General features: G+C 30.5%; 1 protein-coding gene and 1 long non-coding RNA gene across 2 annotated transcripts in view; one reads left to right on the forward strand and one right to left on the reverse strand.

Moving 5' to 3' along the window:
- The first annotated feature begins 4,191 nt into the window (after window positions 1-4,191).
- LOC133319177 (uncharacterized) lies at window positions 4,192-21,968 on the forward strand. Its single transcript, XR_009752859.1, has 3 exons — window positions 4,192-4,266; window positions 7,137-7,280; window positions 21,729-21,968. It is a non-coding gene; the product is annotated as an uncharacterized LOC133319177 (long non-coding RNA).
- Window positions 21,969-23,869: 1,901 nt separating this feature from the next.
- Window positions 23,870-27,985, reverse strand: part of LOC133319183 (uncharacterized) — a 32,384-nt gene continuing 28,268 nt past the window's right edge. The window contains exons 2-3 of the mRNA XM_061522643.1: window positions 25,175-25,718; window positions 23,870-23,928 (exon numbers count right to left, since the gene is read on the reverse strand). Of these exons, the coding sequence (XP_061378627.1) occupies window positions 23,870-23,928; window positions 25,175-25,634 (519 nt within the window). The 5' untranslated portion in view covers window positions 25,635-25,718. The remainder of the gene's footprint in view (window positions 23,929-25,174; window positions 25,719-27,985) is intronic.

Here is a 27,985-nt window from a genome sequence, read left to right on the forward strand (position 1 = left end):
CGTATCCCTTGCTGAAGACCCTTGAAAACCTTATCAGGGAGATTATTCCATAAGAACAGCGTCCGAAGTAGAAAATTCCTCTGAAACTATTGAAAGTTAAGAAGTGATCATGAACTCCCTTTCAATAGAGAGCGCTGACTTAATAAGGAATAGCCGTAATAAGAATATACTGCACGATAAATGTGCCAGAGATATACTGTCCGCTCGAAAAGTACCACAGATCTATATAGTGTTATATATACTGTCCGCTCGAAAGTACCACAGATCTATAGATCTATATAAGTGTTATAAAGTGTACACTCTAAAAGCTAATTGCCCTCACGATCAGTCAGAGACGGCACGACTGCTGTGTTTTTTGCAAAAACATCGCTGGCATATCGTGAGGCGTGATTGTGTTTCCTCATACTATTTGTATCATTTGCGAATTATATTAATAAGATTTGGTATGTTATTAAAATGGTTTGCGCTGTAGTATGCTATCTACATTATAAGCCATCGTTCTATAAACATCAATTTTAGTATTAAGACAAAATATAACTTGGAAGATATTTATTTCGCTTCTCGAGTTAGAATAGTCTATTATAGCAGACATTATGTTAGTAAAAAGTAAGGAACTATTGTATGATAGACATTTTAATTCCATTATCTTCAATTACCAAAGGGACCGTGAGTTGTGCAACACTGAACACATACCTGGGAAAGTTGTTACGAAACCATTCATTTAAATGTCAATCGCTTACAGATAATTATAGTTTTTTTTTTAATATTCATCTGTTTTAATGTCATAAGAGGGGATTATACCTGTGTTATATATATTGAGTTTTAATATAAAACTTGTATAGAATAGAATTTGTTATAACAAAACATTTACGAGTAGTACCTTATGAGTAAGTACCTAAACCTAGTTTTTTCGTTACTGGGAGTTTGAATATGGAATCAGTAAAACCATTGTCTATATAAATATAATATTAGCTCATTCATGGACCATATACCCATAGTAACATTAACCTGATTAGTAAAAATATCTGTGACTAGCGATTTACTCGGGCTACGAAGTCGGATAAGTAAAGTAGAAAGTATGAAAGATTTATTTTATTGCTTTTGCAAATATTGTTAAGATATTTGACATATAACACACGGTCAAACGCATTATGCAGCATAAAATCAACTACCATAATAAAGCGCGGCAAATTTTGAATTCACAAGGAACGGATACAAAATTGATATCGGATATCGGCAAAATAGGCCGTTTGTGGTTCGTATCGGAGACAATAGCACAACCATCACTAATAGAAACGTCCTCCGTCAGACAATATCGCAGAAGTTCATGATAAATTCATTTAATCTATTCTGTATAGCGATATCTTGAAAATTAAATCATTCGCAAAGGACAGTATTATTTGTTCGATTTGAGTTTTTTACACAGGCGATTAAAACTATATTAGGTATATATCTTATTAACGACGCGAAAGTCGCAATGTATATATTTAGACGTCTTAAAACATGCAGAAATCATCATGGATAAATAAAATGTCTATATTTATATATTAAAGTCTGGTATCTACTTGAAGATGTGTTCACAAGAGTTTATAACCGAAATTTATAGCAGATTCAATTTTCGTGAACAAATTATTCAATTTTATATCATAATAACTAATATTAAAAAATTAAACAGTGTAGCTCAGGACATACTAACATTAATATCAATTAAGCAATAAAAAAGCTAATAACTAAGGATCTCACGAATAATATTATAATAAATATGGCGATCGTTTGTTTCTAAGTAAAAATATACAGACGTGACTAAAAGACAAACAATATTCATAAACCTAAAATTTATAGGAATGCTTATATTTTTCAAGCAGACGTGGTTCCATTATTAAAAAAAAACACATTAAAGTACCCAGCAAAGTCATAACCAATAGCCATACATTTATAAGGTTTCGATATATCATTACAACATAAGACAGTAAACAAAGTTAAGTTAGAGAAAGCCGCTGTTAAATCCCATACAAGCACAGTTCGTTTACCAACACGTTAACATGCTGTATTCATTTATTAAACGCTTCCCGTTTACGTGAAATTGTCGTATTAATTTACAATTCACTAACGCTAGACGCCGTTTTCTGCGTGGGTTTATTTCCCAATTCATGAATGAAGCGGTCAAAGCTGTTCGCCTACACCTTATATCAATGAACCCTGTGTAGTAACGCCGGTTTGTCTGCGATGGTTACAAAATGTTTTTACTAATGCGTAATAAATGATCAATGAAATTGTTTGACTGAGTTTGAGGCGACAAAGCACTAATGGCTTGAGTCATTGGTTGAGTGAAATGTGTTGAAAGATTTTAAGACATTTATATGCATATACAAATAACGAACTGTTAAAATAAGTTTATGCTTTGAGTGTGAATGTATGTTTTTATCTCCGTTTTAATAAGGCGTTTTACCTGAACAAAAAAAATCATAATTAAAAAGTTATCGTAAACTTTTATTTATAAACTCATTGCTATAAATCTTAGTTTTATCTTATTTAATTTATAAAGATGGATTTTATATTATATTTATGACAGGTATAAAATATGCATAGACAGTAGAAGTAGCTGTTTAAACCATTATCGAGGAGTTAGTATAGTTACCAGCACTAAAAATGATAGTTAGTAGCTAAGTATAGCAAGACATGGAGTCGATGTACGACCATCGCCTCTAACTTTCACACTGTAAAAGCCTCTCAGGTAACCATGATTTTATTAAGCAGTTAGAATACGGAGCTCGAATCTTTATAACCTGTCAAGAATATTTAAATAAAGTGAATATCACAGCGATTATCAAAAAAGTACTATTATTTTCATGAAATTTCATGAAATGTAAGTATGTTTTGTTTAGTTTAATGTGTCCTCATTTAATACGCACGGATGGTGTTTCTACTAAATAATCTAGCCAATCACTAGGTCTGATCAAATGGACCGAGGTGTTAATCATTTTATAACCGACTTCGGCTTAACTGTACTTTGGAACCTCTGTAATTATTTATTGCACGTTCTCAATTTTGTTTTGTAATGGAAAATCTATTGTACTTATCTACATATATCAATTATATTCTCCTATGTCAAAGTTGGAAGAAGCTTTGAAAATTTCTCCTGCAGTTGCTTTTTAAAAGTCAAAGCCTTTGATTATGTCTTCCCAATAATCGTGACAACATACCAAATGTCACTGAGTCATGTTTTTTGACGGCTATCTTATTTTTCGACCATAGTTTTTGGGACCTTAATTTAAACTATAATATTATCTCAAGACGAATACTAAATTTTTATCTTATACATTCTATTGTATTCTTATTTATATACAATTTTATAGCTAAATGATATTTCAAAGATAACGATTTCGTCTATCACTTGTCAACTTAGTGTAGCCAGCTGACGTCCATTGTTCTCTTAAGGGCAATGCCATCAATCATGATGCACTTTTAAAACGGTTATAAGATTAGTCCAGATCTTTGCCACCTTTAACCGTAATAAACGTTAAAAACAAAACCATAATCAGATCAGATATACGAGTATGGCTGATAAGTATTAAATTTATTAACTCACGCTTGGAATCGGTTTTCACCGACTTCAAAAGAATAAGTTGTGTGTTTAACAAGTGCGTGTGTATGTTTTTATGTCAATGTTATTCACGAAAATGACGAATTCGGTTTATCTGTTTTTTTTGTTATTTAAAAAAATATATTTTATATAAAATGTTTAGTATGCAAGTACATATAATAAAAATAAAGATTTTCACGTAACTTGAAAATTAAAAGTTTTCTTCTTAAAATAAGATATTCTTTGATTAATTTTTTTATTTTATTTCCTGATACCACTCTGTCGAAACTGTAACTGATGTTATTTCAATAATTTCGTTCGCCTTATTTCAGAGTATGAAACTGACTGGGCCATGAGGCTAGCTACTTCCATTGCAAAATGTTATTTGGGTGACAGAATTGTATGAAAATAAACTTTCAAAAAGTTAATTGGATATTTTAATTTATGGAAAGTTATACGCTTACAATTGGCGAGATTTACACTGCGTAATTGGAAAGTGTCGTGTTAGTCGTTCTGCAGTGGATTTTAAATAGCATTTAATTTGGATCGCAGACAAATCCGGGATTAGCACACAGTAGCTGGGACCGGTTCAGTCGCGAGCAAAACTATAAATGTTGAAATTCGTTTGTTTGTCAGTCTGATTTTTTGCACTGAGACAGCTCTATGGCATCGACATGACGCAGGTTAGTTTTCATCCTCCTAGATTTTTTCTAGTACATAAATGAATAAAACAGAACGGACAGCAACGTATCACAGATATTGCTCAGTGATATCATGTAGGGCATTTTTGTTCATATTAATAATTGGGACACTCGTTGAGTTACAAGTATGTGAGTGGCGTTGGAGATTATTGCTGCAAACGTAAAAAAAATGTCTTGTTATAAGTTTTTGTGGCGAGCATTATTGTTGCTAATTTAAAGTGTAACTCGTTATATGATATTACAGTATGTAATTTTTTTTGTATACTACTTGAAAGTTCATGTTCTAGATAATCAATATCGATAAGTGATAACTGTTATGCTTTGAAGAAGGAAAAACTGACATTAATTTTGTTTTACTTCTAGTAAGATAGTAGAAAAGTGAGATTTCGTGAAATCCATGAGTAATATTAAATTGAAGTTGGTCATTTGAAACGATATAATTATGAACTTTTCACCAAATATCACTACTTTTTTTACTTTACCATATATATCTCAAAATATCTATCCATCTAGATCTCAAAAGTTGTTTTTGTTCGCTTCATTGTTTGCTCTCAGATGGCGATGGACTAAAATTTCGGAATCACTTTCGACGACCTTATAGGGAATTGAATGGCTCATGAATTATCCGCATATTTTCCGTTTGTTGCTAACTGCAGTATAGAATAGTACGGAATTTAAAAATTATTACTTTTAATAATTCCCAAAGTAAAGATTCTCGGAGACAACTGAATGAATCATGCTGAGACATGTAAATACTTGGATTACGTGTCATGAATTTTGTATTAGGTCCGGGTGTTTTGGTCGCACGATGATTAAGAATGTGCGCATCGCTGAAGTCATGTAATATTATGAAATCATGTCATGAATTGTCAAAATCAAATGCTTCTAAAACCCTCTTTATACTTAATACTGGATCGTTGGTGTACGCAGATGTTTAGGTAACAATCTTCTTAGCTTTCCAAATCAGTTACATAGTTATTGATTGAAATTAATTAAGTCGATAATTGAATTTGATTTAATGGCTACGTGAGACGGCACCCGATTGTGATGTCGTTTTAAGATTTTAATCAATTGAATATTTGATTTATTAACATTTGAATAACTCGCTTTACTTTCTACTACAAATTTTTAGAGCAACTCTGATTTTCTACTGAAATTATTTCTTTTATTTAATCATAAACTTTGTAAATTTCGTAAATTTTTTTTCCTTATTTTTTCAAATTTTATTAAAAATAAACACGCAACCGACCAACCCAATGTTTTTTTTAGGGAGAAGCAATTATAAATCAAAATTAATATCATAGTAAAAAGAAAACTTTCTCTATCTTTTGTAACTGTACTACTTATATTTAGGAGTTGTATAACATATTAGTTTAAATTTATCGTATGAAATCTGGATGAATGTGATGATTATTCGAGACCATTAATCTTAATGACAGTTAAAACGATCTTTAGCTTCATCTAAAACAATAATGTATAACAAAGTGTTACTGTGTTAATTACAAATCTTGTTTCTTCTACAGATACTAATGAAGTCCACTTTTACTGAAATAGACAAATTGAGTTTCGAGCGTTCAGTTTTTGTTTCATTATTTCTATGCAAGTTGTAAAAAGGATTTCTATTTCAAAATTTTATGGCGCAAAGTAAAAAGTCGCTATGAAGTTGCGGAATACGCAAATTTTTTAAGTATTCATAAAAACCTAACGAAGATATGAAATCTATCGCAGCTGTAAAATTCTTTTTAACGTAGTTAATAGTTAAAAATATGAATAAAATGAGCAATATCTTAATCATGACAAGTAGGTATCTTTAATTTAGAAGTCTTTTTACTAGTTCAGGCTTTGTTATGATTGCTAAAGGTACATATCTTTAAGCATCTGATATCTTTTATGGTTTGCAATCAAAATAATTAAAGTAAACGTAATGGTACTTTATGCTGTTATTAATGTGATATTACAAAAGTTGTTAATGTTAAGGGAATTAATTTAATTGAAGAATAACTGTCTGTAAATAACCCAATAGTTTTAATCGACTTTCATGAAAAGTAAAACGTTGGATATCATAAATCAGATTATTTGCTAAATACCAAACAGGTAACCAAACAGTGCGCTATCAACTACAAAAACATCTAACGCTAGCTTTTCAGATTAGGCTTTATTAAAAGTGGTAAGGTCTATGTGTTCTGATGTCGATTGCATCACGACATAGTAAATGTACTATCATGGCCTACAAAAATAAGTACCCACAGGAAATTAAACTTCAACGTATGATAAGACGGTTCAATATAAACCGAAGATTAGGAGAGATTCTTTCTTCCAAAAACTGGTAGTTAACAATTTTTTCCGTATAATAGTATATTTGCATCTACGATTATTTGAATTTGCCTAATATTTGTCTATAAATAAATGCAACAATACTTTATTTATTAACAATGGAACGAAAAAGTTTCCTTAAATATATCGAATAAATATGTTAATAGCATAAACTCTTGAGGCTTCAAACTCAAGATTCCTATTTAGATACAACTTTATGCAATAAGTCAGTGAAAGCGAAACTAAATGAAGGGTAGGATGTTAATACAAAACTTATTACTGAATTTCTCTAGGAAGAGTACTGGGAAGTAATTTACTTTGAATAATGATAAGGCTCTCCACACGAACCCATTTCGAAATCAGTGGAACCTGATACCACGCTCGTTAGAAGTAATCTAGGAATATGTCACTGTAATGCCTTGCATAAGAAATATCAGCTTACACTTAAAGGATACTGATTTCAGATGTCAATCGTATTATAATATGATTATTTTTAATCGGGATTTCATCGTGGAAATATTATATGTAATATTTTATAGCTTCTTGTACTATAATTCCACACCGTGTGAAAGCTGTTAGCAGTTAACGGTGCATACGTTCAGCGTAATGTCGACAGTCAATTTATTAGGCAAAGATATCGGGAGTCCATCGCCGTACAAATCGAGTCTTGTAGACGATCTATTGTAAGTACCAGTTTCAAGTACAATGGACGCTTTGATCATACCACAAGTGCATGCTTTATACGAATTGTGCAACAGCTTAGGAATTTACTTGCGTTAGATGCTAGCAAAAAAAATATTAAAATTCTGTGTACTTTAATGGGATTCTTCAAGAAAATGTCATAACTAAAACTCATTATATCACAACAACCTACAAATCATTAAAATACTTGATGCACCGTCATTATTTTAATGCTGACATATTTTTTTTAACATAGTACGTACTATCGGATTGATTATTTTAACGTTAAAAGTCCAGTCATGAATCCAAAGATAATAAGAGGCTGTTAGATATAAATTTATTAGCAAGAACAACTTTTAACAGCCGCGTACCGTGAAATGAAATAATGTATTAACTCACGCATTCTCAAGACCCAAGGCGTTTTATAATAGGAAAACTGTCTCCTTACATATTGGACGCTCGTACCTTATAATGTGGAACTTTAAGAAAAGCGATAAAACGCATCCAATAAACCGCAATGTTTATATCGTCGGCAACAGCGTCTTTGATAGGAATTAGAATAAGGATTGAAAATAATCGTTATGTTAATAACACATTAGAAGCATGTGTAACATGTATACATACTGGATGAAACGATAATCTCGCCCACATGCGGCTGTAAAACACATACTTTTATTATGACAATACTTTAAACGTTTAATGAGTCTTATGTTACGTCGTCGATAAGAATCTCAGTTTTGTCATCGAATTGTCAACCCACTTAACTTTATGTGAAATTATGTTGCTTTCATACAATGGAAAATAATTGATTTTTAAAACTGAACATAAATTTTTAATGTTATATATAAATTATACTAACAGCGTTTTAATTTTACGTTTAATAGGAATTTCTGTAAAGCCTTTATCTAATAAACTAAAGCTAATAAACTAATTGTTATGGTTTTCATCAAAAATAGAATATAAAAATAAAGGATACGAACATCAAATATATAAACGCTATATATTTTATTAAATTTATTTCTTTCAGGCATCAGCCGTCCGGTTCATACCTAGTTGCAAGTCGCAACCACGAGCGATTTTTAACAAGAGAAAGTAAAAGGTACCATAATTAGTTCTTATAAACCTATATGTCAGAGGTTATTTACATAATATCAGTACGGATAAAACACCTTAAATATGTGATGCTAGAGCTCATAATGTACGTGAAAATATCTCGTCGAGGGCTTGGGTAATTTATATTTTCGCGGCACTCGATAATCAATTTGCGACGGCTAATTATAACGAAATTTGTGACAGAAAGAGATTGATTTAATGCTCCTTTTGCAATATTTAAAGATTTTGGGGGTTGGTGTTTCATATAAATAGCCATTTTTGATTAATGAGTTTTTTCGTACTTATATATTCATGGCTATAAAACGATGTCAGCATTTCGTCACTGGCGTTACATCATATAACATTAACTGAAATATTTTTAATGAAATTTAATTTAATTTATTTAAATATTGTAATCTGTTCTCAAGGATTTAAGATGAATTATCATATGTGTTTTTAATAAGAGTATCCTTGCTAATATTATTAACGAAAAAAAATTTAGGACGTATGGATGTTTTGCATAAAATCACTTGACACAGAGAAGAGAGGGCGCTATCTGTAGTTTAAAATATATCTTTATTTGGCTAGTATTCTCTGAAATCTGAATTCATAGCCCATGATAACGATAATGAAGGTTGAGATGAAAGCCAGTGTTTAATTTGTTTAACGTTCGTATATTATAACTCATAAATCCAATATAATGTGAAAACCAATTCAAGTATTAATAGAGAGATCATTACAAAGTATATTTAGTACTAATCGTGAACCTTCGGCTGGTTCATTACAATATGTTAATTGTCCTCTTCGTAAATCTTTGAACATTTAAGATAAATTACTGGTTTGTGCAATCTAATAAGAACCTTCCTCCTAACGCGTAAAGTCTCATTTACATTCAATAAAATCTAAAGATAATTTTCAAGTGAAAATTAAGGTTCTATGAGCAATACTAATTAGGATCCACTGTATATACTATATCGAATGTGATGAAACTTCTCTCAATTATAATAATGATATAAAAGATCTACTGATACGTCGTTACCTCGATCTTATAAAGTGGAGTTAATCTAAAAAGATGTGTTTTAATTAATTAAATTAATTTTATTTATAAGTGCCGTTGTGTAATGCGGTTAATAAATAACCGTGTTAGCCTTGTTCGTTTTATATTAATTTTAAAGATGTAGGTACATAAAATCAAAAATAACTTTACTTGAACCTAAAACATAGCATATTTTCTTAGGACACCAATAATGGAAAATACTAAAGGTACAATTGAAATTTTGTTAAGATTTGAAAGTTACAGCTGGGCTGTTTACACATAAATGACAAACGAGTTTTAAATAAATTAAAAAATATATATATTTATATATATATATATATATATATATAAATAAATCAATATTAAATCAACATTAATCATGTTGAAATAAAATAGTAATGGATAAAAATGTGCGCCACCGTTAATAGTCCATGTTAACAAAAATATGTGTATTGAGAACCTCCTACTTTTGAAATTGGATAACAGAATGATATATATATATATATATATTCAAAATTATACGAGCAATTGAGGAGAATTAACAGTCACAAGAGATTCAAAATAATTACAATTAGTGTGGGATACCAAAAGCTATAGAGATATTTAATTTGTACGACAGATGGTCCGCTTGCTATATATTGACAAACGTTTTTTATATCTATTGTCATTGTAATAGGGTCCACTATTGATTGCACTATTTAAAGTTTTTTGGATCCCTTTTTTTAACATTAACAGGTAGTCTGTGTGACGTAACCAGTATTTTGGAACTGTATTGAATAAGGCAGTGATTCTCAAGTAATTTAAATATTATTTTTATAATAACTAAGCATAAGTAAAATTACGCCCTTATATGCAATTGATATAATATGTATATATAAAAAATGGTAAAAGCATTTTGTTTGTTCTACTTCAATCGCCTAATAGTATTGTCTATTTTGAGAAACATAGTTTTAACAACCGAATGATATCGGGACGACCCCGTGTTTATCTTTTGTATTCTTTATTTATTAAAACACAGGTAAAAACTGCCAAGAGCTTATTAATTGTTTACAATAGATACTGAGAGTGTGATAGGATTGCGTTTTTTAATGTTGTGTAATAATTATTCTAAGGTTTTTTATTAGAAGATATAAAACAGAAGGGAATAAATAAAAATTGTGAGCAAAATAAAGTTTTTTGACGAGAACAGCATTAATTGTAATTGATAATAAAATATATTAACAAACAAAAAACGACAGATGTTTGAAACAATGAATTTTTATAAAGAAACCATAAAACGTTCAGAAATCGATAATGCGAAACCAGTCGCCAGCACCTGTTGCAACGGACCCTTTCGTTTGACCCGGTGCTTGGTATTCATACAAAAAATACCAAGCACATAGAAACAACAGCTGATTGGTGATTTTAATTACACTGATGATGCGTTATGTCACGATTCTATATATATAATATCTCAGGTATTCATTTATTTAAAATTGTTTAAGATTTACAAACTAGTTGCTGTCTATTGCTTTTCATATATTAACTATTAATGTTTAGTTGCTGAAGTATGTGCTATAAAAATACCATTTTATATTTAGCTTTTGTATACCTAAGAGGTCATTAGTTGTCGACAGTGATTTTGTTTTTGATTTATCAATAATTCTCACAAAATGGGTGAATATGCTGACCACAAGTTTGCATTGTCGCACTTAATACGAAGCGTTTCTCGTTTTTCGTTCGATAACCTACTAACCCGATTAAAAGCTCTGTATTTAGTATGACATACAAAACTTGTGTTAAGCGTACTGTTTGAAATACAACTTTTTGCGTGTCATTACTTATGTGTTAGTATTATATTATCAATATAAAAGAAATTGATTATATAAAACCATTTTAAATATTCTTATATGAATTCTGACGATGAATATTTAAGTTCAGGTTCAATGACACACTAATTCAGCAAACAACTATAGTCGAAGTGGGTGTAATTACACCATTTATAGTTCCTAGTGTTAATTGTGTTGTACCGGTTTCTGGTTCCCATAGAAAGGCGACTCCTTGCTTGGAGCCGTAAGTGTAATTGATAGAACATCCAAAAAGTGTATTAAATTACCCTAAAAGGGTTATTATTCATGGTTCTTTGTGAAATTTTAGTTAAGTTTACATAAGATGAAATGTTATGGTGAAACATCGATTGAAACATCGTTTATAGGATGGAATGGAAGTATAATAAATATTTTTGTGTGCGTTAGCGTGGCATTTTCATCGTTCTGGAGGCTTTATGTTTATTGAGGTCTACGTTTTGTGTTTTTATTTTTGTTGTTACGTTGATTTGTACTCAGCGAAAAAGCTCTTTGTATAATTTCTAGATATTGTCACACCTTACATTAATAAGTAATAGTATTGTAGTAAAATTGTATACGAATTAACGTATAAAATTGTTAAACAATGAGCAATTATTACACGCTTCATAGTATATTAGAATATTAGCTCTTTTTTAAGTCAGCCTCGAATATCTTCTAAATAATTGTCTTAATAAAAGATCAAACCCGCTAACAACAAACCGCATTTAAAATTAGTTATCATTTTGGCATTTTTATGTTCTCATTCTTTGATATCTCGCTAAATTACTTCGCATCGGACGAGGTCGACGTACTTTCATTATGTCTATGATCATTTAATTAATTATTAAAATTCCAGGTATCATTGTGAGTTTTGTCCGAAAATAAAGTTTTCGTATAAATTCTTATACAGGAATGACATACAGTTAGAAAACCTGTTAACATTTCGTTAATTTTATCCGCTAACTACCGCAGTTTTATAATAAAAGTATTTAATTCCGTGATTTAAATAAGTTATTTAATTTCACAGAAATATGTTCAAGGTAGACTAAGAATAAAACAACTAGTTACAACAATAAGCACACAGAGAAGCAATAATATTTTTCTGCATTCCAAGACAAACGTGTCTGGACATGTCTTATCACAAGCTTGGTCTGGTTTGACGATAATCTAGATAATAAAGGTCTTTTCGGTTTAACGTTAAACATAAAACAGTCAAATCTAACCGCGATGTTTAATAACTAGGGTTTGTGTCGAGGAAGATAATGAAGATATTTTTTTTGATATAATTTTATCTTGACACGAGTGTACACTGCTATTATTGACATACTTATAAGAAGGTTATATGTCATGATAAAAAACTGTGTATTTGTAAGTATAATTTTATTTAGAATTCGAACACAATTGTCACTCACATCACCTATTATTTACATACATGGAAATGTATTAATAGGTTTAAATAAACGAAATAGTAGCAAAAATATATAAAAAGGAATTATCTTTATTATTTGTACAGTAGCTTGGTCGTAACCACTGCTTTCAAACTAAGCTACTTCATTGGAACATCTAAAATATCTTTCGGACCAAGTGAAAGTTTATACGGAACGCTCAAATAGGGATAATGACTTAAACTACGATAATTTAAACATGCTTTATGCGGCTTCGATCAAATACTTTATTTTACTGGCGTGTGTATTGAGAGAGCTTAAGTAAAGGTTGGTGGTTGAATTGATTTATATTTGAATTACGCATTGTATCTCAATTCCTTTCACGTAAAGTACATTTAAATTAACATACGATAAATATTACAATCGTTTGTTATAAGTGTATATGAACATAATATTCATATAGTAATATTGAGTTATAGTAATCGATTAAAATGAAAAATCAACAATAAAATGTTGTATTTACATTATAAACCGATTATGCTTAGCCTTGGTATGTACGTACGAAGCGAATTTTGGTCAAGTACAAAAACTTTTATGTTTGTAACTGTTTTATTCCAAAAGTTGAACGTTAAAGTAAATAAACTTGCATTATTTAATAGTCAGAGAACGTTGAAGTCTGAGAATTTGGACAGTTAATAAAACCAGACATGTGTGATGATTCGTATACAGTTTTTTTGGGTTCCGTATAACTTATAATCTGTCTTAGAGGTCATTAGTGACGAGCTCTTATAAAGATAAAACAAAAACGAACTAGATATTTGGGTCACTAGCGTCCGATTTTATTTGTTGAAACATGTATTATATCGAATACTACTCACATATGTGCATTGTAAGTAAGTTTTTTTAACTTATAGTAACTTAAAATTACTAGAACAAAGAAACTACACTGTTTTGTTGCTGTTATTTGCGTTTTAAATGTTATTTTTAAACGTTATCGCGGTTGTAATATGTTTGCCTGTATTGTAACTTTAATATAGTTCTATGAACGGAGACGAACTCACTCAACCTTAAGATTATCGTACCTTTTCTACGGGATAGCCTTAGAAAGGGATAAAACACAGGTCCTCATAGCTCTGGGAAAGGTAGGTTGGCTGACCACAGTTTTTAAACTATTTTCGCTTTCCCACATTAAATATAATTGTTTATGATTTTTTTAATTTTAACTTTCTAGTCAAGAATGTATAAGTTACCCAATATTTTGTGATTCTGAGTCAGATAAATTCTCGCTAGATAACACCCACACTTCTCATACACACGTTACACACGTTATCTTAGGATCTGTTTTTATTAAGCATATGTCAATATATACTTATATAAGATGAAAATTTACAGCCTCTATATAAATTTAGTATTTATACGTCGTCTAAAGATAGTCACCTACGTCAGTTTTAAAACTTCCATTGAGATATTGCCTACAATAAACGCGTTATCGGTAATAAACGTTAATAATTAAGAAGAAAGATTTATGGTCGCGCTAAAATAAGACCAAATGAGAACGAAGCAGAGCTATAATTGTGTGAAAATTTATTATTGTATGTTATCACAGTGACATAACTCTGTCGACTCTCCTATCACTAATGAACACCCCGCTTATTCCATTAGAACATTACCATACATTACAAGATGCATCAGATGACAACAAAACAAAAAAATAGCCTCACCTAGACAGCTGAGATTAATCTTCTCATCCACAGAATCATTATCATTTAAATATTCCAGCTTTTTCGAATTCATTTCTATAATTCATAACACATATCACACACAGCACAAGCACAGAACTAAGTTGTTTTTAATATCACAACAGTTTAGTTTTTTTTTGTTTGTAATCAAACGCACGCGCAGACGTCCATCGTCTTTGGAGTCACCGACGCGAATGAGTTTGAATGAGTGAGTGATTGACTCACACAGATGTAAACACACACACTCACACCTAATCTGATTAGACTGCCCTTTGCGATATTTTACGTGCCTTTGTGAATGAAATTATTGTTTTCCGCATGCAGCAGTTTCGTATTGTTTTATACGACTTTGACCGTTATGCTGACAGATTATATTGTTACCGATGTGCGTGCGGTCTATTATATGGTCTGAATACAAAGAAACGGACGAGTTTAGAAGCAACTTCGTACGAAACATATAAAAGTATCAACATTATAAACTTTTATAAACTTAAAGACCGTTACTCGTTAGTTTAAATTGTTTTATTCCCATAACTTCCTATAATTTCTCATATTTTATCTGGAATTTAATTTAAAACATTATAATTATGACAATAACATTTAATTCTTAATATGTATTCCATAATTTGCATTTTAAAATTAGAAATGCCAAACGTCTGATTGCGTGCAAATGCGAAACACAAAATTATTACCTACAAGGGTCCAGCCCTTATAATAATATCGTTAATGAAAAATAATTCTTATTTATATAGCTATAAGAGTTTCGATGATACAAATCTAGTAGAGCCACATTATATTGTTCTCGGAACGTGCCACATTTTAAATCATCCCTTAGATGAATCAGTTTTTTTATAGAATATAAACTCTATTCTTTATGCAATAAGATACAAAATTTGATGTCATGTTTGATTTTTAGATAAAATACCCGTTAATTTCATTTCAAGTTCGAACTTGTTCACACAGTTCAATAATAATAATAAAATAAATAGTAAATGATGATCTCGATTTTTAGTTTTTATCACACGCTTCAAGAGCCAACATAAGTTTAAAGGTCAAACATAAATAAGGAAGTCTAAAAAAAATTAATAAAACGTATTCAAATTTCATTTCAAAACTTACTAAATGAAAATAAAAATCAGAACTTATCCGAGTTAATTACGCGGATAGATTAGAAGAAAATGATTACGAGATCAATCCATAATTAATTGAATATCAAGTTTATTAGCTGCCATAAAAATTTCATCGCCCAAAAGCTTCCTTGGACACCAAAGAGAATAAAACATCAGGTTCTCTCACGAGTTCCTTGTTTTTATGGTCCCTTTGTACAAACCCCGTCCAATTTTAAGGGACTATATAATTTGGCCTCCATCAATCTTAAACATAACAGCAAAACATATTTGCCGTACTTTTTTGATAATTATCACAAAATTTTACCTAATGAATTCATGATTGTATTAATTAAAGATTTTTTATCATATAATTTATGAAATTTTTATCATATTAATGCATAATTTATTAAAAAGTCGATAAAAGTTATCGTGTAGTAAATCGAAGTAATAATTAAATAACTCTCAATTGGTTAACTCTTTAGTATTGAACGTAATTCCGATTCCCATTAAAACTTAAAGGCCATTACACGAACCGGTGCTTTATAAGTGACAGGATTAAGTGGAGAAATATATTATGTACGCCCTGAATCTACGTTTTTAAACGTAATATCAAATGTATTAATAAATGTATGTTACATAACTATGAACTTTAAAGCGATAAATGTAATACAAGTTATAAAATATCTGTGACAAACACACACGCGTCCTCATATGAAGAAGCGTCGTTTGTGATGCTCTAAATTTTATAAACATGTAAATAGACTTAAAGTTTTATTTATTTGGCATCAATCATTGCCCTATAATGCAAAACCTTCTTAACCGACTTGGCAATGAAACGTATTTGCGTTTCGACAATCAGGATTGTTATAATGTTATTTTTTTGTTCCAAGAAAGTTTCAGATGGTGTAGCTGAGTTGAAACACTTGAGCGAATCCGAAGGTAAAGTTTATATTATATTACAGCTGTTAATATGTTTTTGTCGTTAAGAACCCGGTGTAACACCTGATCATTTGTCGTTATTTATTTATTGACGAAAGTAAATGAATTTTAAACAACTGTAATCACTTTGCACCTTTTATGGGATCGAGATGTGGTGTTTTACGATGATGACCCTTGTAACTTTATGATAAAAACGCAGTAGTAAGCTTTATAATATCTACTGTTAACTGCTTCTTGCCTCTATGGATAAAAAAATATAATTTGAAGCCGACATTCTTATCACCAAAAAGTTACGCCCAAAAACGAATGTCGTTTTGCTACCTCCACGCACTTTGCTGGAGCGAAACTTTTTTTTTTTTAACTATAATGTGTTTTATTCAAAATTCGGGTCATCAAATATGAAATAATTTATGTTTGCGTAAAGAAATATACATTGCCAACAACGGTATGACCATTCTCATTGAATTAGATTAATTCAAACAGTGAACTGGGAAGCCTTACACAGACTAGGCCAACAGTGCATTCCTATTCAAATATAAACTTCAAGTATGAAATGATTATTTTCAACAAAGTTATAAACACAATAAAAATAATCACGTGTTATACCTCCTCGAATGTTAATCACCAATGACCCAGATCAAGAATTTGGTTCCAAATAACCAGACTATTCGGAGGTCAACCTCGGGCATACTCTAAGGTCCATGGCTGTTTTTAGATATAAGCATTTCAAGCTTTCCTTTAAAGGGACGCTGCTTTAAATTCTTCTCCCGTCGGACACTCGGAACATTTTTGGGCGTCCAGGATTTCAACCTTTCTCATAGTTTTTTTATTGAACCCGATTTATACGGTTTCGTTAGAATAACTTCTATTTCAGTTATATAAATTAAATAATAGCTTTTTTTTTGTATAAATATCAAAATTCGTATAAAGGAATCATATGGCAATTTCTATTTTATAGATATCATCAAATGTGAAAGCCTCGAACATTTAACGAGCGATGTATCTGGACAAATCTTTATGACGTCATTTCCCAGACCCTAGCTTAGATTAATTGCCGTGATTGTGACACTAGAGATTCGTGCTCTGAATATAAAAACGTGTTCTGTTAAAGGGATGGGATGTCAGACACAAATGTGGTACATTTCGTGAGTTGAATTTCAATTTAACGAGATTAAGCGAGTTGACCCATATATCAAATGTGGCTCATACACGAATATTCACAGACAAACATTAATCCGTTTTAATAATCGCCATCTTAATTGAAGTTTCAAGTTACGAGATAATTGATATTTTGATGAGATTTCTTTCTGAAGGCTTCAACTTTCTGTTTGCCTTATCATTTACGAAGCTTGAGAAAAGTGATCACGAAATGTAATGAACAATATAAAAGCGTTGCAATATTGCTTCGTTTTTATCATAAAAGCCTCACATCTTGACATTGCACTTTCTCTGGATAAATAAAAAAACTGTTTATCTCAATAAAATCTTAAAAATGAGTCGACACAGTTATTTAAATAACGATAGCCGTTCGATTTCAATACGACTTTTCAGATTTAAAAGATATGTATGTCAGAAAAGTCAAAAATATGTTTTAAGAAATAGTTTTATGTATTTTTGATATTAAAGATAATCATCGTATTATTGTGTCTTTAATATTGAAGTTATATAGAGTAAATACTCAGGATACGGAACTTGCAACCTCCAAAATATCGGAACATAAAAAATAACTGTAAGATAATATTCCTGAGGTTGCAGATCAATTCTCATATATATACATATTCTAATTGAATTTTAATTAACGATAAAATTTTGTAATTAACAAACAAAAATATTTCCCTGCTCTTCATAAAAATAGGGAGTACATTAACAAAAAAACTCTATTGCATAAAATATAAACCAAGTAAATAAATGATTATACCGTTACACCTAAACGAATAATTGCTATAATAGTTGAATAAAAATAAGAAACGATTGAATCTATTCTCGGTTATAAAACAGAAATGAATAAAACACCAAAGAATAACAACTTTGAGAATATTACTAAGGTATAAGCGGGTTTGAAAAAAACGTCTATCAAAGTTGCCGTGCAAGAGCGTTGACTCACTGACTCATCGTGCAAAAAACTACGAGGTCCACTAAAATTACGCTTTCAGTTATTTATTACGTTTGTTTTACGTAAATAATTATCTTTGATTTTACATTCGTGACCTTCATAAATCAAAGGTTTGGCGGAAATATACCGTTACCAAATATAATCCAAATTAAATCTTCCAAATACAGGTATGTAACTATTAAAATGTTGTTCTTTTAAGTTAAATTACAAAGAGATTTTTCATAAATTGATACGTTATCGTTTTAACATATAAATAACTAATATTGAATCCCAGAAGCATCGTTTTAAAGCCCACAATTCTTTATTTCTAATAAGTAAATTGTTTGCTATAAACGGACAACCTGTTCCCATTGTTGTTCTTGGGAGATGCAGACTGATTTGTGTGAATGAGATGTCAGGATGTGGATTTTATGTTAGCGTGAAACATTGCCTCCTATGTTGTAAGAAATTTCGCTAGATAATATATGAAAAATGAGTGAAATCTCCTGTGTTACATTGTAGTTAGCATATAAAGAGATTTTTATCAAATGATCAGTTCAATACGCTTATGATAAAGGTTTTACGCTTTAAGTTTTTAGTTGTCAAGCTAAATAAGCGTTTAAAATCTTTCAAATTAATGAAATTTCTATGGAGTTAGCTTTAATTTATATGTCTGTTAATGTAAATCAAAAGTAAATCTTTGATTTGAAAATCATTTGATATCAAGATTCGAGACATCAGATCTCTTCCTGCAGTCCGTTTGAACTAAGGTATTCTATTTCTGTGTCACGGAAGATGTAAAAATTATAAACATGTACTTCCTATGCACATCTGGTTGGGAATTCAATGACGCTGCCCTTTCCCGTGTCGGCTTTTGTTTTATACATTAAAAAGTATTTATTTTCTCTATGATAATAATATCATAATTAGTATTTATATATACAAGGTACCAGCCCCGGCTTCGCACGGGCTCTTTACAAAACATATAAAATAGCCTATTTGATTTTTAGAATTATTAAACATATATTATGATAACTTTCAAATGGTACGCCCGATTTAAATGATTTAAAAAGTAATATACAGATAATGATGTAGGCTTGAAAACGAAGTAATTTATTTTGATAAGACTTTATATCGTATTTGTGTAAATAGCTTTCGAATAAACGCTTTAGGAATGGCAATTTTTAAAAGTTGTAAAGTGGATATAGTATGTTATCCTTAAGGTATAGACATGTGCCACCGCGGACTATAGTTCTATAGAACTATATAATATACAAAATTCCTCCATATATTATTTTGTTATATCTCAAAGACTTTAGGCAGCGTTTTCGTTGAAAGCTCTCAGACGGCTGATGTTTTCCCGACATCTTCAACAAATATCGTTGATGTACACACAAGTAAATACAAATACTTAACAAATTATATACTAAAACCTTCCTCGAGAATCACGCTATCGAGTGGTGGTACCTGTTTGATAATGGGTGTGGTAGTTTTTCCTTTTATCACGAATAGACAGACAGACAGACAAGGCACGGGACTCTATTTTATAATATGTTTTGATGATGATGATATTTGTCTATTTTCACCCCGAAATTTCAATATATAACTCCAAAACCATGTTTATATTTTAAATAAATTAATATAAACTAATAAATTTATCCACCAGACACAAAAAAACATTGAAAGCTAATCAGTTTCAACTACCATTACATAGAAAAGAAAACAAACTCGATAAAAAAAAAAAACGATGGAATATTTCTGTTACTTTTCAACATTAATTGACTGAGAATATTTACTTCAATAATGAAAATAAGAAAAAATGTATGGCCTTATTTCTATAAATTGATCAATTATTCGAGCGATTGGTTTAAATGAGCGCCTACTTTCAATTTAATAACAAAAGTATCGGCGCTGAGTCCGATGATTGGCAACATTATTTGAACTCGGTAACAAATAAATTAATAGCAACAATAACATTACAAACTATCTATGTGTGTGTCTTTCTTGTTCTGACCGAGTTCAATGTTTGGTATAAAATTAGTTTTCCAATATTAATCTTTGCAAAACAAATTACTTATTACTTCCACCGTATCAGTTGGATTCTGTAATGAAGTCGGATTTTAATAACACGCCGCAATTATATGCTGTGTTCGTTGAACTTTAACGTATTCTTGCCAAACGTTTGGTATTTGTTCATCTCTAACATAATACTATTTAGTTTTTGACTGTGATTTTACATGAAATGTTATTTAGAAACTACGAAACTATGCAAAATTTATTATAAGTTAGAAAAAACAAAAATCTAAATGTAATTTTCTAATTAATTGCTTGGATAGTTAGAACATTTTGATTATATTAAAATTTATCTATAGCTTAAAACACCATTCGATATGATTATATATAATCCTAATATCATACATTTTATAGTCATTTGACAAGGCATTACTTGTATTTAATGGAAAATCTAATCTATTAATAACATTATTACTGTATTTACTTGTTAATTCTTGTATAGTTTTGTTATGAATAAATGAAAAGGGAAAACTTTCCTATCCATTAATAAAGATTAACGGAACTTTACAATTTTATTTGAGATTGTTGCCAATTTCTTTATAATAGCTCTACCAACATTGCAATGTTATTTATATAAGTGGTTAAAAATAGCTTTCAGAGTTATCTCTACTAACTGTAATTACGGAGAGAGTAGACGTAGGACATTTTTTAATAATTACAACTAAGGCTCCTTACACATGTTCGTTTAAATGTAATTTGTCAGTGAAAATATATAATTCTGATAATTTTAAGTAATTATTTTATTATGGAATGCTTGTGACACAGAATTTTAATGAACTTTACATTTTGATGACAAGTAATAGTATGCTTAACATGGATATAACAAATACAGTTCCCTAAAACATTTATACCTTGTATATATATGAGGTCGTCCGTCTGTGGTTATCCTTAGATAGCTATCTAGAAAGCTGCTACGTATTTATTCAAATACTTGTACCGTGCGAACGTTATATTTTATAGCGATGTATGGAAAGTCTAGAAAATTTAAATACTAACAATCATAACGACTTGTTAGCACTTCATTACATGTAAAAATAATATGCTTAATGAGTGCTGAGTGCTATATAGTGAATGCTTACTAATAATATGAATTTAGTAAGTATAAATTGTTAGTATATCATTAGCATTAAAATTACATATGCTACATATATTTTTACAGGTTACTTACCATGAGATGAATTCACAATTTTAAAGCGCACAAAAATGTAATTAATGAGGCTTAATTCTGCACAACATATTTGGCTTGTACACAACTGTGTTTTGTATGATTTTAATCAACGTCAAATAAGGATGTTCTGTGCATAATAACATAAGGTTTGCATTATGTAAGATGTATATTTTAAATAAACGTGTGCATCCGACTTTTTTTTTTCGTTATTATTTTTATAAAATTCTAAATAAATCGCTGTCATAATTTATTTATTAAAATGGTTACTTAACGGTTACTCGGTTTTCCGTTTGTTTGAATATATGAATTTCAAAGTGAGCCGAGATTACAAAATTCATAAAAAAGCGTGGGTGTTTATAGATGGTTATTAAAATACGAAATCCAATAACGCAATATAATAATACAGGCTTTAGGCACTTTTTTTTGCTTATAAACGTCATATTAATGTCATTAATTATCGTTTATAATAAACTTAGGATTTTTTTGGATGTAAAATTACATCCAAAAAATGGAAACGCACTCCGGTTATCTTTGTTGATAAAAAACGTATTGATTTAAATATTTTTTAGATGTTGTTTATGCAGGATATACTGTTATTTTGGTAATTTGGTATTACAGACGGATAAATACTGTTGTTGTGATGGAGAATATTCACTGTCAAATATGAATGCAATTAAGTGCATGAGACTCCATGTTTATTGTCATCACCCCTGGTGCTGAAAACAATCAGTGTAGTATTAATTTTATCTCATTACTACGAACCTACAACTGAAGCTTAGCTTTTAACTTGGAATTGTTGCTGTTAAAGTTCGATACGAGATTTTGGGAACATCTGTAATTTTGGTAAGTATGGTAGATGATGAGGAATGGCTCTATCACAATCTTCGTTGTGATTATTTTTATTATTTTTTTAATTTCAACTGGACAGTGTTTGACTATTATTCCATCCGTTTGAAGGTGGAAATCAAGGAGGTGATAGTGAACGCAAAATCTCAGTAACAGCCTACTCATTCTCTTTTGAAGTCACCTAAATTATAACTCTTCCAATCTGTTGCTGAGGAAGAAGAAGCGTATCCTTTCGTCCGCTTGCGAGGAAGATCTTCAACGAAAGAATGGAGGCCTAACGTGTGTTTTCTTGACCGAAGACAAAAAGAGGATGCGGAAATTAAATCGTGTAATAAAATTTTAAAAGTGATGAAATAGTTGCAATAAGAGTCGTAATGATAAGAAATTAGAGGAAGAAATAAGCGTTTATCAACTTAGTGAAGGATAGTTGGGTTGATTTTCCATATCTGGTAATGAGATCTGGGTTCAGTACCATGGTATCATTAGTATGGCACAGCGTACTAATGGTGCTTGAGTTTTCATCAGTGGCTTAATTGATTCAAGTTCGGATAACAATATGCAAGTGGAATATCAACTCGATTATTATTTTCTTTATAACAAACGTGCCCGCCTAAAGTGTGGTCTGTGTTTGTCAAAACTCACGGAAAGCTGCATTTGTTTTAAGTTCCTTTGAATTTAAATCATTAATAAGCACCGAATCGTACTTATCTTTGAAAGCTCTAAAGTACCGAATACATTAAAATTAAGAACGATTAATGGCACTTCATTCTTAATTATATATTTTTTTCTGTTTATACTTTTTAACATAATTTCAACATTTATTTCAGCTTTTAACTGTTATTTATTAAGGATAAGGTCATGCGATTCGTTGTATAATTCATTATTTTATTTTATTGTCGAAAAGATATGGAGCTTTCATTTGATGTTACTGAATCAATTTAATACAAATAAAGGCAAATGATATTAATCCAATTAATTAAAAAAAAAATAACCGTTTAATAGATTAATATCGGTGTAAAAACGAATTAATTCTCAATCATTTCAATTACCTGTATAGAATTGTAGACGTGTCAATTATACTAGAGTGACAACGGATTTATCTGTCAGACAGGAAAGGACGCGCCTCAATTAGATTTCCAGCTTAATTACTAATGAAACTCGATTCAAACTCATTAAATATTTCAACTGTTAAGATAAAGATGTTATCTCATTATAGGTAGTTCATACGGTGTATATTTCTACAACTAACAATATCAAGCGAATTATGGTATAGTTGAGCATTCTGTTCATACTTTCCCTCTTTCAACACCAATTCTAATATGAGCAGTTGTCTGAGTATTTGTTGCTACAATATTAATTAATTTAACTATAAGTGTATCTAGTAAGGTCTGCTCCAAATAGTTTTTCTAATGCCACTGTTGTGGATAAATGCGTCGCGATAAAATTCGTGCTAGTTTTTATTGCGATCTTTACTAGTCATTGCTCGGTTTGTTCTGAGTATCAATTATCTTAGTTTTTTCTAAACGTTAATGTACTACTTGTATTGTAATTGCGTTATTAAATCTCGATCCGGAGTTGAATTTATTTGTTGTTTTTATTTCAGTATGTCCTAATTCTTATGTCGCATTTGACAATAGCTCTACATTTATGAAATCATTAATTTTGAATGAGTTTCTTCATTAATTTTAAATTCCTTACATATTGTTAATAATTTTTTTTTGTTGGGATCGTAAATTTTTTTGATGATAGCTTTTATTCAGGGCGTTGTTTGGTTCTCTAAAATAAAAAAAAATCACAAGCTACGTCAAAATATTAAATGAACAGTTCATAATAAACGATATTAATTTTGTACCAATCACAAATAGAAAACAGTTTCTAGGATAGACTAGAGAAAGCAGACGGCTAGACCATTCACATCAAAGTTATTACTGGATTCAATCAGTTGTATGAAGTGGCTATTGAATCAAGATGTATAGTGCATTGAATAATGTCTTTACATTGAGTATTGATGAACTGAAATAAAACGAATGGTGTTGTTACGAAAAAAACATTCATGAACCGTTTTAATAACCTTCGAGGGGAGTATAAAAGGCATATCACTCTTTATTTGATGTATTCTTCCAGAATAAACAATACTAGGGATTCAATATTGAAAATCTTTACTTTATAACGTTTGTGTGCCTTTCAAACCTTCAATTAACGCTGTCTGCGGATAAGGCAGCATATTTGTTGCATGACATGCAAAGAAATTACCAAGAACTCGAAATATTTATGCACTTCCGCTCTTTATTCGGTTTCTTTTTGTATTGCTCACGGGTATAGAATTATAATTAAGGGCAAGTTAAAAACAGATTGCTAAATTACAAATAAATTACGAGATTAAGTTTAGAAAGTCGGTGGATTGTTGATATGTATGATAACATATAACTTTGTGATTAACAAGTCGGTAACTTTGAATTTGAAAGATTACGTGCAATTTGTTTTGATAAATGAGAATTTTATTCGTTGCAATTAATATTTTGATCTCTGCAAGCCAAACCTTAAGGAAGTTTGTAAAGTATTTCTAAAATATCTTGCAATTAGTGACTTACCTTGATTCCATGCGGTAGTGATGTTTTCTTGATAGAAGTACTCATTTTCCTCTTCATCCGACCAGAGCACACCTTCAATACTCGATGTTATCCCATCGTTACCTTCCACCACAGATCTACGGGATAACTGATCGTAGCTCGGTGGACGAGATAGAGAATAGGATGTAATATCAGCCAAAGACGATCTAAAGTTCTTTACACTACGACTATCGATGGGCCTATAAGATCTAAGCGATCGTGTGTCTTCAGATTTGGTGGATCGCAGCGACCTACAATCGTAGTTTGGACCATCGTTCGTTATATCACCAAGGGACACCTTGAAATTGTTAGAAGAAATGTCACCTAAAGGCACTTCACACGAACGTCGTTTCATGCTCGTCTTCTGGGTCGGCGTTTCACCAGTTGCTTGCATGTGACGACTCACGCCTGCGCTGTGCAGGAATTCGTTTGAGCTGTACATTTTATACTATCTTATCCTAGCTAGGAACTTAATATTGACTACTTATGGAATTATTCGTTCGTTCGAGCCATGTGGTGAAGATATCTGAAACAATAAAAGCATACTTTAAAAAACTAGTAACAACATTTATTTAAGTTTTGCCCCTAACGCCACCTTGTGTATTTGTTCCCAACGAATCACGATAATACGCTTTCTTAGTGTTATCTTCACGGTTGGGTTGTTTCACGTTTCTCTAATAGATGGCGCTTTTAGTAATAATAAACTTCAATACATATATTTCGTGGCCAGTAACACTATATATATAATAAACATATATATAAATAAAATAGGTTTATCATGTTGAATAAAGATTAAGGTTTTCTCTTCTGATATTGTTATTTACAAAGTACAAAAATGGTAATATCGCATATATATATACGTATGTGTAAAATTGTCAAAATTTTGTTATTTTATATTTTTCTTTCATTTTATTTGCATATAATTATATTGATTATAATCAATTGAGTTACATAGTATAGGATAATTTAAAGATTGTATAACTATAAGTTAAAATATGGCGTCTGTTGGTAAATTCATCAACATCTCGTCTATCGCTACGATTGATGAGCACATGTTTGTCTACTCCACATGTAAAATTATATTATGAAGAGAGAAACGGAAATTACGAAGGAAGTGAGTGTGGTCCGCACCCTTTGCTGTTAGAATAGGATCGCTTGGACAGGATATGGAAATTCTGTGGACATTTCGTCAAAATGGATGACAGTCTTATTATTATTGCTGGTATTTCTTCACTAACTTTTGTTCCGACTGCGCTCGTTTTGATATATTAAAATATTTAAAAAATGATAACATCGATTATTAAATGTAGGTTAAAAAATATTTCAAAAATAATAAAATCGATAAATATCTTTGCATTAGATTTTATATTTGAATTTAAAAAAAGTTTCAAAATGGACTTTGCAACCCAAAACTAGTTGCACGACTCGTAAAAATTAACTAGCGAAGTAAAGGAGCAAAACAGTTGAAGTCAGGTATTGTTATAATGATACCAGCACTATTATGTCTAGTGTGCAAAGTTCTTTAATTGCTGTTATACGAAAATTCTGGCGTTCCAGTAGAGTTGGGCCGTTTACGACTTTAATACTTTTAAGGCTTAACTCTGTTGTCGAAACAGCTTTTAAAACGTTTAATGTATTTAATAAACATACCTCCTTATAGCATCGAGATTGAACTTCATTTTAAGCGATTTTTTTATAATTTAAATGTCATTAGACTTCTAACTTCTTTAAGAATTGTACAATATAAAAGGTAGCAACGATATGCACCATTATACCAAGTTTGCATTTTCACACTAGGCAGATCGTTCAAGGTTCCGATGCACACATTTTCGCACGTGATACTGTCGAAGTGAGTTTACCAATGAAAAACCCAAAAACCTCCGTATATAGAATAAAGATTAAAACTTGTAATAAGAGTCTTGTCTTAAAATGTCTAAGTTTAACCCGTGCGCAATATTTTCTTTGTTTAACTAGAGTCTACATTATAATACTACGTTGCGTAAACTGTATAGTAATCAGGATTATAAAATTATGCTTACAAAATATGATTTAAAAATTATTCTTATAAAATGTATACTGTGCTGCAAAGCTAGGGCTCAAACCCAGTTTTGCATCGTCAACATGCTATCAACGAATTAAAATCCCATTTTCCGAAATTTATAAACTGGTGACGTATATTTGCAATGAATTTTGAATGTGAAGCGTTGATTTTTAGTAATTGGGCTGGGTAAAGCATTTTATTTTTTATCTTTTCTGTTTTTTATAAATTCAAAATTTTAAAGAACTCGTGTTTGAGACAAACGTCTAGCTAGATAAGATATAACGAACACATCCCATTACTTTATAAGATGGAATGAAATTCTTATAGTAAATTTTTCCTTGCGCTTATTTGTCATGTATATTTGATGTGTACCGGTCGGCCAAAAAATGATGAAACTATTGTAGATACATACAACCGTAAAATCTGCTTGCTATAGATGTATATAATATACTATTGTTGTTAATATTCTATAGATATAACCCCAACAAGCTTTATGCAAGCAACTGATAAAAAACATCTGCATTGGATGCAATTCAAATTTATTTCCTATGGATAAATATTGTTGGAACACGTTAAAACTTCAGCGTACGTGACGATTATCAGGGACATTCAAAAGTTTTGCAGTTCATTGCGCGGAACAATAGTTTTAAAACTAGCTCAGTTGAGCTCGCCCAGCCATGTAAAAGGGACAAATGTTTGGAAAGGTTTAAAATGGTTACCCCGACGCTAATAACTTATAGATTTACACCCAA

The sequence above is a fragment of the Danaus plexippus genome, chromosome 14 (assembly GCF_018135715.1).
Source record: "Danaus plexippus chromosome 14, MEX_DaPlex, whole genome shotgun sequence".
Classification (NCBI taxonomy): domain Eukaryota; kingdom Metazoa; phylum Arthropoda; class Insecta; order Lepidoptera; family Nymphalidae; genus Danaus; species Danaus plexippus.